At 36.4% G+C, this 13607-nt stretch overlaps 3 protein-coding genes across 5 annotated transcripts; 1 reads left to right on the forward strand and 2 right to left on the reverse strand.

Moving 5' to 3' along the window:
* Window positions 1-1455: 1455 nt before the first annotated feature.
* Window positions 1456-2543, reverse strand: LOC109170639. Its single transcript, XM_019319838.1, has 2 exons — window positions 2116-2543; window positions 1456-2024 (listed from the first exon to the last, which is right to left on the reverse strand). Exons 1-2 carry the CDS (start codon window positions 2287-2289, stop codon window positions 1569-1571), a joined length of 630 nt encoding a protein of 209 aa, XP_019175383.1. The 5' UTR covers window positions 2290-2543; the 3' UTR covers window positions 1456-1568.
* Window positions 2544-3445: 902 nt separating this feature from the next.
* On the reverse strand, window positions 3446-7063 carry LOC109169675. Its single transcript, XM_019318537.1, has 7 exons — window positions 6621-7063; window positions 6412-6500; window positions 6133-6271; window positions 4585-4680; window positions 4328-4447; window positions 3967-4229; window positions 3446-3853 (listed from the first exon to the last, which is right to left on the reverse strand). Exons 1-7 carry the CDS (start codon window positions 6793-6795, stop codon window positions 3743-3745), a joined length of 993 nt encoding a protein of 330 aa, XP_019174082.1. The 5' UTR covers window positions 6796-7063; the 3' UTR covers window positions 3446-3742.
* A 1092-nt stretch (window positions 7064-8155) lies between these two features.
* On the forward strand, window positions 8156-11321 carry LOC109170362 (B3 domain-containing protein At5g42700-like). 3 transcript variants are annotated; one of them, XM_019319439.1, is made up of 7 exons: window positions 8156-8357; window positions 8464-8553; window positions 8675-8706; window positions 8797-8962; window positions 9648-9854; window positions 10118-10234; window positions 10945-11294. In XM_019319439.1, exons 1-6 carry the CDS (start codon window positions 8226-8228, stop codon window positions 10178-10180), a joined length of 690 nt encoding a protein of 229 aa, XP_019174984.1. In that variant the 5' UTR covers window positions 8156-8225; the 3' UTR covers window positions 10181-10234; window positions 10945-11294. The 3 variants fall into 3 exon arrangements, with proteins under 3 accessions (XP_019174984.1, XP_019174985.1, XP_019174983.1); XM_019319438.1 differs by having other exon boundaries at window positions 8158-8357; window positions 8458-8553; window positions 10945-11321; XM_019319440.1 differs by lacking the exon at window positions 8464-8553.
* The last annotated feature ends 2286 nt before the right edge of the window (window positions 11322-13607 follow it).

The raw sequence follows: 13607 nt of genomic DNA on the forward strand, positions 1-13607 counted from the left end.
TTACATTGTACAAATGCATATGTAGACGTCCCAAACATACATATATTGCTTGATGATACATGCAATGTCTTTTGCAGAAATGGCACACCAATCAGCTAGCTATAGCTAATAGCAGCCTAGCACAATCCTTGGTTGGTGGTTAGAAATGGGAAGATTGGTTGTTAAGGACAAAGTTAGTTGGCATTTATGGACAACATAGCTTTCAACTTCACAAGTATGTATAGGGTAAGTTAAAATATGTTTCATTAAGCAAACACTAAGAAATTAAAGTAAGAATTATGTCAAATAAAAACAAAATTTCCTGTCTCATCACCACCTCACAAGTCACAATCCACTATATTTTGGAAAACCTTGTCAAATGAAATATATTGGTTTTAAATTAAAGCAGTCGGTGGCTGCCCAACACAGTAGGTGAAAAGTAAAGTATAATGCTAAAGGAATTTGGAAGAAATAAGAAATTGTCATTGCTTAGAGTGTTAAAGATCGTTAATTTTTATATCTTTGATACACTCCAAGTAACACATAGATCATAGTTTTTTTTAGATAATAAATTAAAGTATGTGTTTTATCTCAATTAAAAGGTAAGTTGATTGTTGGATTGCACATATATATTTATATATTGGCCCTGTTTAGTAAAATGGCTGTTAGCTGATTGTGTTAATTAGAGAGTATAAATAGTTGATAACATTAGCTGATTGTAGAAAAGTGTTTGGTAAATTAGCTGTTAGCTGATAGCTGTCTGGTATAATTTCTTTTTCAAAAAGCTAATTGAAAAAGTTACTTGGAGTAGCTTTTTGAATTTTAGCCTTTTGAAGTTACAAAAGCTAATTAACCAAACATTTATATTGATATTCTAAATCAAACAATTAATAGTGGTCAAATAGGCCAAAATTGGCCTATAGGCCAATTTTTTACCAAACAGGGCCATTATATCCTTAACATTTACCAGCTATTTTTTAAAGGTATTTATACTGCTCAAACTACCCGTTAAGATATTTGGACTAGGAGTGCAAACAAGCCAAGCCAAGTTCAAACTTAGGTTGGTTCGAGCTTGAATCTGAAAATTTTATGGTGGCTCGAACTCGAGTTTTAAAATGTAACCTCAAATATGACTCGTTAATTTTTATGTGGCTCGAGCTCAGTTCGACCGGCTTGAATTAAGACCGAGCTCAAATTCGAGCCTGAGCTCGAATTTTTTATTTTAGAATTCATTCTATAATATATTTTTATATTTTATACATTATATATTATACTTTTAATATATATATATACATGCAATGGTTTGCACTTTGCGTTTGCGAGCATCTTTGAAAAGTTACAAACTAAAAATATTTAAACTTGAGCTTAGCTTGAGTTCGTCTTGAATCAAATTTGAACCGAAGGACTTGACTAGTTTGTACCTCTTATTCAGATTAAATGAAATATATAAATCCTTTCAATCATGAACATTAATTATAAGTTTTTAAAACCGAATTGAAGCACTTATTGTGTGTGTTTATTAATAATTCTTAAAGCTTAAACAGTAGCAAGCTAGCTAGGCAGCAAATTAAACTGTAGAGACAAGCAATTCAATGCATCTTAAATGATGATGGTCTACCAGTGGTCTTATTACGCCATAGCCAAGAATCAGACGGCGATTTGGGCAGCGGCGGAAGCAACACCGCTTTCCGGCAAAGCCCGAACGGCCATCCTTCACAGTGAGAAAACTCCAGAATGATGGAGGATCGCCGCCGGTACTCCGGAAACTCAATCCTGCCCAAGCTCGAACACCGCGAAAGACACGTCTTCGCCGAGAAAAACGCCTCGAAGCTGGCGGCGCTGGAGCAGCGAGACAGATGAGTGCCGACGGACATGAACTCCGCCTCCTCCTCCTCCGTCTCTCCCGCCGCCGCCGCCGCCTTTGCAGTTGTGAACAAATCCCCCGCCGTCGGCGAGAACGCCCACCCGAACTTATCCCATGTAATGCTCGTCCTACGTTTGATCTTCGACTCCATGTATTTGCTTATAACCGCCGACACAAATACCTGCAACAAAACATTAACAACAATACATATTAACCGCTCCTTAATTGGATATACATATTAATTAATCATATACGATATGATGAACATTTACTTCGTCTTCATCGTCCTCCTCCTCGTCGCTGGTGACACCGCCGTCTTCCGGCCTTGTACCCGACAGCTTCCCGCGAAAATTACGGCAGTTGGCGAACGCATCCTTGAGAGTAGACGGAAGGAATTTGCATCTCTTGGAAGGATTCGGCGGGTCTTCGTTATGAGAGAAGGTCATGTTCGGAAGAGAGCGGCGGTGGGTGGTAACGTTTTTGAATTTCCGGCGAATATATGAAGCTATAGATACACCATAAGACTATCATGCAATATACTATATAGTGTTTATGGTGTTTAATCTTTGGGGTGAAGACAACGTTAGAGAAATCGAATGAAAACAAGAGGTTGTCTTCCGGATATGTATACCTGGACCTCTCACTACACTGTGATAGCGATACTTACAAGGTTTAATTAGAGCCATTGTTTTCACTTTAGTTTGAAGTTATTAATTGCAAGTTAATTGGACGTTTTACCAGACAATGTCCACTACGTACGACCTGAAATTTTTGCTAAAAATTACATTTTTTTTTTTTTTTTATGGTTAGTGTTACGGAATCAGATTTCCACATGACCACATAGTACATGGTGGATGGGTGTAATTAAGGATAATCATGGCTTCCTTGTGCTGAAAAAGACGGCAGATCAGATTAAACCCAGACACAGAAAAGGCCAGATTCTTAATGGTTTAGTAGAGAGTATTTAAAAAGAGAAATCAATGTTCGAATCTCGAGACGGCAGTGTGGGAATTATGGTCCAAAGTGATCAAATTTTTTGTGCACCCGGTCTGCTGAATCATTGAGTCACCATAATTTACCTTGGGTGAATTATGGTCCAAAGTGATCAAATTTTTTGTGCACCCTGTCTGCTGAACCATTGAGTCACCATAATTTACGTTGGGTTGAGATTCAACTTTTTGGAAGAGGAAAAACTCAGATTCCTCGCAATGATTATAAGCTGTCTTTTTTCCTTTTGTTTCCATCATGGTCTCGCGTGCTGGGCCTATAGGTCTGATCTTAATGGCCATTGCAACATGGGAGCAAAATAAAGTAAAGTTGGGATCTGACAAATTGATTCCTTTCAAGTCAGACCAATATAGAAAGATAGTGGAGGTCAAGATGTTGGTGATGGTGAAGATATTAATTTGGTAAAGTTACAAGTTAAATTTCAAATAAAAACCTATTGGCCTTAGTTTTACTCGATTAATTATAAACAACTTATACTAATTTATTTTTTAGTGATCTTTTACCAGTTAAAATTACAAGGTAAAATTACTCAGTACATACTTTCAGGTAGTGACTATGAATTTGCCTAGTTACTCAAAAAACATAGAAAACTAATTTAAGGTTTGAAAATTCCAGGTAACATTAATGCCTTGTAAAACTAAGCATTAGTGCATTAAGTAATATTTCCACAGAAGAAGAAACAAGAATAGGAGAAGAATTCTAGCCAATCCAATGATATGTATGATCCATGTCCATCTAAACAAAAAGTGATGAAGCAATACAATGCAGCTGCAGACAGAAAATGGAATGCAAAATTCTCCTGAGGCTTATACAACATCAGATCTTCACTTTGTGATGATATATGCAGATTCACCCGAGGATCCTGCTTCTCTTCCGTTAGAAGTTCCCAGATTATACGCTCATCACTCCCGACATCCATGGAACGATCAATGGAGCATTTGGATGGGCGTTTCTATAAGCTTCTGAATACTGGTGCTGGAAGTTCAATTTGGGTTTCTCGGACTGCATGCATTTGTCAATAAGAATATCATGATTCACGAATAGCTTTTGTCTGACAGAAATGTTCGGTGAATTATGAGAGTAAAACAAGCAGAGAAAATGGGGACAGAACTTACGTATTTCAACCAGCATTCCTGATGTTTGTGTTGATAAATATCGGGGGAGTAGCATCCTTTTTCCGCTGGGCAGTAAACCCATATGTTGCATTTCTTGTCGCCCGATTTCGCACGCTTCGCCTGCTCCACACAAGCCCTACAACACTCGTATGCAGATTCTTTATGGTGGGTAAGACCCCATCTCACAGCAGCGCCATCATAATCGGTATGAAGTTCAGCGTTGCATTCAGGGGGAAGCCGTTTCCCCGCTATAATTTCAGGTTCTGAAGAACAAAAGTCCCTCGCATTAAAGAATGAAACGCTCCATAATTAAGCAAATAACTTCAATTCCTTGAATCTGAGAACGAAGGGATATGATTACCTAATTCCGCTCCTTCAGGCTTGTCATCGTGTTCCCTATTAATAACATCAGCAGGGATCCAGAGACCGATTTCCTCTAATACCTCAACCCAATCGACATCCAAAACTCTTGCAAGCATTCCTACAGAGAAAGGAACCCCTGAAATAAATATACGACAGAAAGGCACCCTCCAAAAAAAAAACACCAAAATACAAATAATTTCTTTCGAATAAATGTGCAAAATAGATGGTGAGAAGTGAAGGATAGAGATGAATTACTGGCTTCCTCTGGTTTAATAGTTGCAGTTGATGGGTTCCCGATAATAATGTCATTGGCTTCTTTTAATTTAGCCACGCGCCAGCTTTCAACTGCCTCTGCTCATCCAGAAAACCGAGATGACCAAATGTCAAAAATAGAAGTTTTAAAAAGCAACGTACTTTAATTTCAAAGGGAACTTTTTTGAACTTTGTTGGTCTGCTGCATAAGCTTAATGCCCCCTTACAATCCCCGGGAATCATAAAACCAAGGAAGCTTCAAATGGAAAACTCGATTGAAGTATAAAACAAAAATGATAAAAGTACAACCTACACCATAGGAGAATGTTACACAAACAACAGAGCACTTTTACCAAAAAGTAATTCAAAGTACAGCATTTCAAATGCCAAGTGCTTTTTTCATGCATTAATTCACTTCAGCTACTCTAAAATACCTAAACCGAACTACTAAATTGAAATTTAGTCCAAGGGATAATAATAAATAAATAAATAAATCAACAACTGAAAGCTTGTCAGCTTATAGGTTAATTGACACCTTTATCTCCCCAGTCTATATTAAACTACAACAATATCGGAAACCTCAAAGCATATACTTGTAACTCAATATGTTATAGTTGCCACTTGCCAGTGCAAATTTCATGGAGACACTATGCCAAGTTGTAGTTTAACATAATGCTTTAAAGCTACCCTTAAAAGTAAGCACTAAGAGACTATACTTTATTCATCATTTTCCAAAAAAATTAAACGTAATGTGAAACATAAGGTCTAATAGTTTACAAGATCATTTACATTGTATCTAGAAAATTTATAGTGTATTTGAATGGGCAGAAATGGAGGGAAAGAAAATTGGGTGGAAATTTAACTTGGGTGATGAAGGAAACTCGCATCCACTACCCGAAAGTGTGCACTGGTAAACCCTGCCTTGTGACCCTTAGCTGGCAAATGACTACAAGAAGGTAAACCAACCTCGGAAATTTAACTTCTTGTTTCGACAAGAAGAAAATAAAGGGAAATGGGAGAGAAGATGATCTCCCATCTTATCGAATATGGGAAGAAAACAAGTCCTTCCTTTACCAACACCCACTATGCACATGACTTAGTTCGTCTCTCCTTTTCAATACATGCACAGTCTCCATTTCACACTCTGATCTTCTCATTTTCTTTCCTCTCATCAAACTATCAAGTATCAAAGCACACATTTTCTTCTCAATTTTCCTTTCCCTCCTATTTTCTCTCCCATTTACTTTGCCCTCATTTTCAACCCATTCAAACACAGTATTAGTGTGTGGATTGCAGGACCAACAAAACCATTCACTCCAAAACATAGCATATAGTGTCATTCTAGATTGCAATAATCAAATATAATGCAGAAAACAGAAGTATTCCTAAAAACTATTTAAAGAATCCGGTGCTTAAAATGGTTAAGTTTAGGAATTGACAATTCACACGGTCACAATTCAAAAAGATTCCATAAACAGGATTAGAAATCTCGATAGATATAGTAAATGGAAGTGTTGGTAGCTGAAAATGAATGTGCAGTTGTGCACTCACCTCTCTGCATTGTTGTATTTGCATTGCCATCCAAGCCTCTTAAAGTTGCTAGTAACTCATCTGTTATCTTCCGCTTCAAGGGCTGGGGAACTTCCACAACCTTTTCTTCCACTAAAAATTCCTTCTTTAATTGGCTTACCTTCACAAGAACACAAATGTAGCCTTCATCAATCAATTGCACTAAAATCTTCAACATAAGCCTCAAAAATCACCAACCAAAATCTTAACACTGCAGCAAACAGATAAGAGAACTCCAAATCTAAAAGGACTCAGTCTTACCAATTTAATAAGCTCTGTAGGTTCTGATTCTTTCCTTATTCGAGTAGATTCTTCCATTTTCCTAATCTGATCTGGGGTATACCTAAAAGCTGCAAATACAAAACACCCAGTGACAAACCACTCTTTTACAGCCCAGAAAACCAAATTTCTCCAAATGGGTATGCACAAAAGCCACAATCAACAAACCCAGAATTGAATAGAAAGCTTACCACTTTGGGAATCATTGTAGGGATACGTATAGAGAGAATTGAAGAGAGACTGAAGCACATAGAGTGTGACCACAACGTTGATTGAACATATAATAATTGTCGTTCGCTTGTAAGAACACCATTTCCCTCTCGTCCCGTTGCTATTCCCCCCAACCGCCCACTCTGCCCTTGCCATCTCCCTTCTCCCTCAGCTCCTCATGCTTCGCCTCCATCCCATCATCTCTCTCGAAACTCCTCTTCCAATGTGCCCAAATCCCTATGTTTCCCCGTCTCTATCTTTCAGAACACAGTAGAAGAAGCAAGAACGAAGAAACAAATGCTCAACAGATTTATTCCTCCGAATTAATTATGGGAGTTTTTTTTTGTGGTTGAAGGATCGACGGATCGATAGTATCAATATCAAGGTTGTTCCTTTTTCTGGGTAGGCGTCCTGTTGATTGATTAAATAATAGTACCGACCTTATTAAAGTCGGAAGAATAATTAATACATTAGTAATATATATATATATTAATTATTTTCAGATGTCATTTATTAGTGCCGTCGCAGGTAAATTTCGGGTTACAGTTTGATTTAAGATTTAAATTTGGGATCTTTAGAAAGAAATTAGTATTGGAAGAAATGGGCTAAAGTGCTAAACTGCGCTGATTTCCCCGCAAACCCAAGCGAAGGGCAGTCCGGCCCGAGCCCAAATACGATTAGAATATTCCCCCGTCAAGAACAAAACGGCGGGAAGATTCAGATAACGTTGAAGAAGAAGAAGAGCTGGGATTCTCAATGATCTTTTATGACTTAGACCGTATATCATCATCTCTAACAAACTCATTATTTTATGAAGCAATATTTGTATAAATATTTGTTTTAGCCGTGTTTGGTAACACAGTTAGCTTATCAGCTAATTTTGACTTATTTAACAACTATTAACTGTTTAATTTGATCAATATTAGTGTTTGATTAATTAGTTTTTTGTAATAATTTATTACGCCAAAATGCTAAAATTCAAATTGTTCAAATCATTTTGTTCAAGTCATGAGATCGAGCCTCAGTGGAGGCGTTGTTGACTCTTTGTGCTTCATTAGGTTGAGAAAGTATATTTGAATAGATACTACAATGTAATAGAGTCAGTAGCATTCAAAAAAAAAAATCATTTTGTTTATCAATTTATTGATAAAGTAATTTTGTATGTAATCATATATCAGCTAACTTCATTTACCAAATATTTCTTTACAATCATTTAATGTTATTAGCTAGTCAAATTCACTAACTCAATCAGCTAATAACAAGTATTTACACACCCCTTTTATCGTTTGTTGAGAAGAAGATAGATATGTCTACACGAGTTTAGCTCAATAATTTAGTAGACAGTATTTGAATGAAGAGAACCAAATAAATACGATTATACGAACGCAAAAGTCAAGTGAATAATGTCAATAGTGTTGGGTATAATTTAATGTACTTACATTTGTATATATGTTATATGCACAATTTTCTATAACAAAATATTATATAATAATTCAAACTAAGGTTGCATTTCAACGGTCGACTGTCTGTGGTCTTTTTTAGTCTCCCATAGTCCCATTTGGGTGAAAAATCAAAGCAGTGCAAAAATGGTGATGTCAAAGGTGAAGTACGAGGAGCTACGGCAGCAGAGGGTGGAGGAGAACAAGAGAAGGTTGGAAGAGCTCCACCTTCCTCTGCTCTCTCTGGCCCTAAAAAATGCATCTCCCAAACCTTCTCCTGTATGTATAACCCTCGCCCTTCCGTTTTATTTTCTTTTATTTCGTTCCTAAAATCCGTCATGTTTTCTTGCAATCCTTCTGCGTTTCGCCGATTGTATAGATGAAGAAGGTGAAGCCGCGCGTAATCAGGACAGAGCTCGTCCCGTTGCGACGATCGCCCCGAGTCGCCAAATCCGCCGCGCCCGAGTACGCAGAAGTATTTCTCAATTCTCATTGCACTTTTTTGATGAAATTTTAGCAACATTCACTCTTTTTTGCAGTATTTTATCTTTGATTTACTGGAATGACTTGAACTCATTTGGATTGCACTATTGCAGGTGACCTACTACGAGCGGATCCTACCCCGAAGGTGATTAGTTGGAAAAGTTTAAAGTTGTGATTTTTTTTCTCCTATTGGGTATTTGCTTATTTTAAACTGCATTTTCTCATTGTGCTGTAGAGCTTCGTGCCCAAGGAGGGATCTCTCAAATAGGGTATATGCGTCTGACAAAGATAGGGCTGTTGCTACAGTGAAAGCGGAGAAGTTGGAGGCAAGTCTGGAGTCTAAAGTTCCAACCTTTGTTAGATCAATGCTTCCATCCCATGTTAGCGGTGGTTTTTGGCTGGTGAGAATCTGTCTCTTTGAAACTAGGAGAAGTTCGTAGTTTTTATTGTTTGGCCTACTAGTGCAGATGTAGAATGGGGAGATGTTACTACTACTTTATATCACAGCTATTACTTGTTAACAAAGTCCTGAACTTTGTATGAAAGAACTTGACAATCACATGTTTTTTCTATGGCTTTATTTTAACGAGTTATGGATAGCAGTAGCATTGCAGTCCAGATATGATGTTAAGGTATGAGGCGTGTATGCATATTAGCTAACTCTTGCATAGCTTCATTTCTTTGATGTTAGGTGTGCTTGAAATTTGCTATCTAATAAACGTGCAGATAGAATAGGAGTTTGTAGCTCTACTAGATAGATAGCATAGTGGATAGCTTATTTTCTCTGCCATACTCCTTTTCTTTCAGCCTTAAAAGACTAGCATTGTCACTTTGAGGATCAAAGCTGGGTTAGGATATGCAAGAAACGCATTGTTGGGGCTTTGGGTGCACAGAGAATGATTTGGACACCACCTAAGGACCACGTTGTGTGTGTGTGTATGCCAATAAACCAAGGGATTCTAACTCATCAATTTTGAAAATTGGTGTACATTATTATTTTATGGAAAATTGTTCACTACATAGTACATTTGAAAGCATGTGAAGCCTATGAAGGGCTGATAACACTGCTGGGATTCAATGATGCAGGGGCTTCCATCATACTTCTGCAGGAGGAACCTTCCAGCCCGAGATGAAACTGTGACATTGATAGATGAATCAGGAGCAGAGTGGCCAACTGTATACTTGGCCAGGAAAACAGGACTTAGTGGAGGATGGAAGAAGTTTGCTGTTGATCATGACTTGGTTGATGGGGATGCACTCGTTTTTCAATTGATAAAGCGTGCAGTATTTAAGGTGATGATGGCTAATAGGATACATGTTCATGATTTCTTATTACTTGGTGACCGAGTGACATGTGTCTAAGTTTTGGTTGGAACTTTGAAGGACATGCAGTGATGCTAGTCAAACCAGAGCGTGTTATTTTTACTTGATTTGATATGCACATGCATAAAAAGCATTAGAAGTATTTGCATTTGACATTCATGTGAAATACTAGGTTTCATTTAACATCATATGGTTTTACCGAAGTACTGAACTAACTTTGATTCCGTTTCTAGGTCTACATAACGAGACTCAATAATTTGGCAGATGATGATGGCAGTGAGACCTCCAACGACTAGTGTAATCTGGCTTGCAATTAATGGGTGTATAATAATGCAAAGTATGATATCCAGGTATGAACATACAGTACTACCAAAGTGGTAGAAAGATCGGGATATTATTAACTGTTTAGTTACAGAGTCATTGTCACTGCACAATTGTTACTTGTATAGGTTGAATTTAAAGCCTTTTCTGTTCAATTGACACAATCACATAACTATTGCTCCATGATTATGTAAGGAAAGATGCTTGACTATACCTGTATGTATCTTTTCGTGCTTGTTAAGGTCTTAGTACTATAGAAACATTAGTTGTTAATCTTCAAATAACCTGCAATTTGCACATTACCAGAGTAGAACTGCATGGGCTTTTGAGTTATGCCATGTTATTGGTATGGAGGCCTGTCGAACCAATAATGACTAATTCCAGTCTGATAAGAAATGATTATCGAAATGTTGCCTCAAAGACTAAAAGTAGAATCATACAATGAAACATAAAATCGCATTACTTGGTTGATTTGACACAAGGCTTAATCCATTGTCTGAGGTGGAAACTTATGGCAGACAACTCTGCTCACTTCTAGGTGCACAATAAAAATCACGCTTGTATTATTATCTGCAGAATATAAATAGATAACAAATGTGAGCTGGTAGGATGTCACTTCTTCTGTTCTGTGCAAATAAGGGGCTTGAAATCTCGTCGAGTATATGGTTGTGTTATGCTTATGTTGGCAATGATGTTTTCTTGTCTTATATTTTATTTTTTAAAATGGTTTTTTTTGCAGGGAAAGAGTGCAGCTGCTCAATGTTTGTGTATGTCGACTGTTTAGCCAGACATGTCACTACTCCGATGCACCTTCTGACCCACATATCTAGGGAGCAAAGTCATTAGTAGTTAGTTACATAGTAGATAAGTCTTAGGATTAGATATATTGTCTGCTGTCTTGGTGGCCCTCCTCTCTGGTCATGTTGTTCTTCAAAACAAGATGTTCTTGCTTAACCTGTTTTCTGACATTTCCATGGAAATGGCAGCTTATGTTTCCAAGATTTAGACTATCACTTAGATCTATTAGAATATGTAAGAAAACTACTAGAAATGTTTGTCCATTTACTGTGACCATTCTTATTTTTTCAATACAATGAAGAAAAAACAAATTATGTTGGGCGGGCAACACCCACTATATCCGCAAAAAGTAAGGATTTGATCCCTTTTGAGAATAATTTCAAGAATCTAGAGATCAATCTGAGTATGATCATAAAAGTTTGATCATAGCGCAATGTAAAATCTGATTCCTTTCGAGAAGAATTTTAAGAATTCAGAAGCCAATCTGAGTATGATCATAAAAGTATGCTAATTAGATAGTTGAAAGGAAATATCTTAAATTTACAGCAAGTTTAAAGGGGGTGGTTTTCTTGAACCATAATGGACACATGGCTAACAGCTGTAATGGGTTACCACTGATTTGCTCTTTCTCTGGTTAAATGGGAAGGGAGAATTATATATATTGACTTGGGTGGGGGGTGGTTGTCCAAAACCCAAAAATATGGTGAATATATATACATATTATTATTATATTAGTTTTGTGAAGAAGTTGGAAATGGTGGTGAACAGGCTGTTGATAGCAACCTTTGTTTGTGGGCAAAGCTGGATTTTCCAGCTTGCACAACAAGAAAATAACATGGCTCTCACCTTGATCATCGCCCTCTTTTGCTTCGTATAATTGCGGCTTGTCTCAGCCGGATGACAGCTGCTTCTTTTATTAATTCTCTCCCTAGATTTATGTTGAATTTTTGTTCATGAATCATACATGAATCTAAGTATACTTATAGCCGCATGCGCAGCTCAATTGATCACATCGGTAAAGTTTAGAAATAATTATCAGGGATGAGTTTCATCAGCGACAGTGTAGGAGTAACCTCTTAAAGTGAGGGAACTCCTTGTGCGCAGTAAGTAAAGATCTAGCCTCTCTGTTCAGCTAAGTTATCATGATTTACATCCTCCGTCGGAGTGTGGGGACTCTTCGGGTTAGGGATTTGACCTTTTGAGAAAATCTAAGTATACTTATATATAATTTCTGAAATATGACTTTCTCATCTATGACTAATCTAGATTTAGTCATGATCGTGTTTATAGAATTTAACTCTGAATAGAGAAAATGTTTAGTCAACAACTCTTTTTAACGTGGTAGACTTTTTACAATAATTAAATTTCTGACTAAAAAATCATATTGAATAATTCAAGACTACTATAGCATTAAAAGATATGACAAATCAATGAAAAAAATAGTATATTGTATATTGATTTAAGATGGGTTAAAATTTAATCTGACCACTGAATATCGAAGATCAACATTTTCATGTTGTTGAGCATATAACGATTAATGTGCAATCCAACTATCAGTTTAGGCTTTTAGTTGAAATGGAGCACATGCTTCAATTGGCACACTTATAAATTATAACTAGTACCATATATATATATATATATATATATATATATATATATATATATATATAGACTCCACACACTAAGACTAATTATGTTTATGTTAAGGTGACAATTCGAGGTCTCTCATTAAGTTGGAAAAGACTCGCAACATCTCATTGACACATCATGGATCTTTTAATATATCTCATTGATTATTAATTGAGATTTAGCACAAATGATCCAAGATTAAGTAATCAAAAAGTATACACCAAACCTATCCCTAAACAATTCCTTCTCTCTTTCTGTTTTTATATATATTGTTTAATTGTTTAATGTTTAATTAAATTGTGTGGGTTTTGGTATTGAAATTATTGTGAATGGCTGGCTGTATGTGCATTTTTTCGTGTGGCAAACAACTGAAGTTGACAGGCAGTGGCTAACGTTAATTATATTAATGGTCTTATAAGACAGTGATTTGAACCCTATAATTTACTCCCTAATCCCTATTAATTAGCGACTTTGTGTTTTATTTATTCATTCATCCTTAATCATTACTCTTCCGCGTTCCTTCAATTGTGGCGCGAATTTGATCTGTCTTACGCGGCATTTTTTTTTTAATTATTATTATTATTTTTTGTCTGTAGTACTCCAATCCCCCATCTCACCTAGATTTGCAAGGAAACCCTCCACATTTATTCTCTTCATTTAAGACACTAGAAACCTTAATTTATAAGAGTATTCTCTTTGAGAAAGTAATCTACACAAAAACATAGATTATAGACTCCTTGCGCAACACTCGAGTTCCTTTGTACTGTAATTTTCGAATTCAGTTTAACCACGACACGGCTAAACACCATACTATCTTGATGATTGTTAATCATTTAACAAATCTTATAATTTGATAATTAATCAATTATAATACATCGTCTAATATAATATTTCACAAAGTTTTAAACTCAAAATTGAGTTGAATTATCAATTTATAACCTGTTTGAACAACTCAACATTTCTACAAATTAAATA

This window comes from Ipomoea nil, unplaced genomic scaffold (assembly GCF_001879475.1).
Source record: "Ipomoea nil cultivar Tokyo-kokei standard unplaced genomic scaffold, Asagao_1.1 scaffold3321, whole genome shotgun sequence".
Classification (NCBI taxonomy): Eukaryota; Viridiplantae; Streptophyta; class Magnoliopsida; order Solanales; family Convolvulaceae; genus Ipomoea; species Ipomoea nil.

Coding starts and splice junctions, on each gene's coding strand:
- LOC109170639 (XM_019319838.1), bottom strand. CDS start 2,289: ATGACCTTCTCTCATAACGAAGACCCGCCGAATCCTTCCAAGAGATGC. Junction 2,025..2,115: donor AGGAGGACGATGAAGACGAA/GTAAATGTTCAT, acceptor GTTTTGTTGCAG/GTATTTGTGTCGGCGGTTAT.
- LOC109169675 (XM_019318537.1), bottom strand. CDS start 6,795: ATGGCAAGGGCAGAGTGGGCGGTTGGGGGGAATAGCAACGGGACGAGA. Junction 4,230..4,327: donor GCCTGAAGGAGCGGAATTAG/GTAATCATATCC, acceptor TTTGTTCTTCAG/AACCTGAAATTATAGCGGGG. Junction 3,854..3,966: donor AGGAATGCTGGTTGAAATAC/GTAAGTTCTGTC, acceptor AAATGCATGCAG/TCCGAGAAACCCAAATTGAA.
- LOC109170362 (XM_019319438.1), top strand. CDS start 8,226: ATGGTGATGTCAAAGGTGAAGTACGAGGAGCTACGGCAGCAGAGGGTG. Junction 8,358..8,457: donor CATCTCCCAAACCTTCTCCT/GTATGTATAACC, acceptor CCGATTGTATAG/ATGAAGAAGGTGAAGCCGCG. Junction 9,855..10,117: donor TAAAGCGTGCAGTATTTAAG/GTGATGATGGCT, acceptor TTCCGTTTCTAG/GTCTACATAACGAGACTCAA.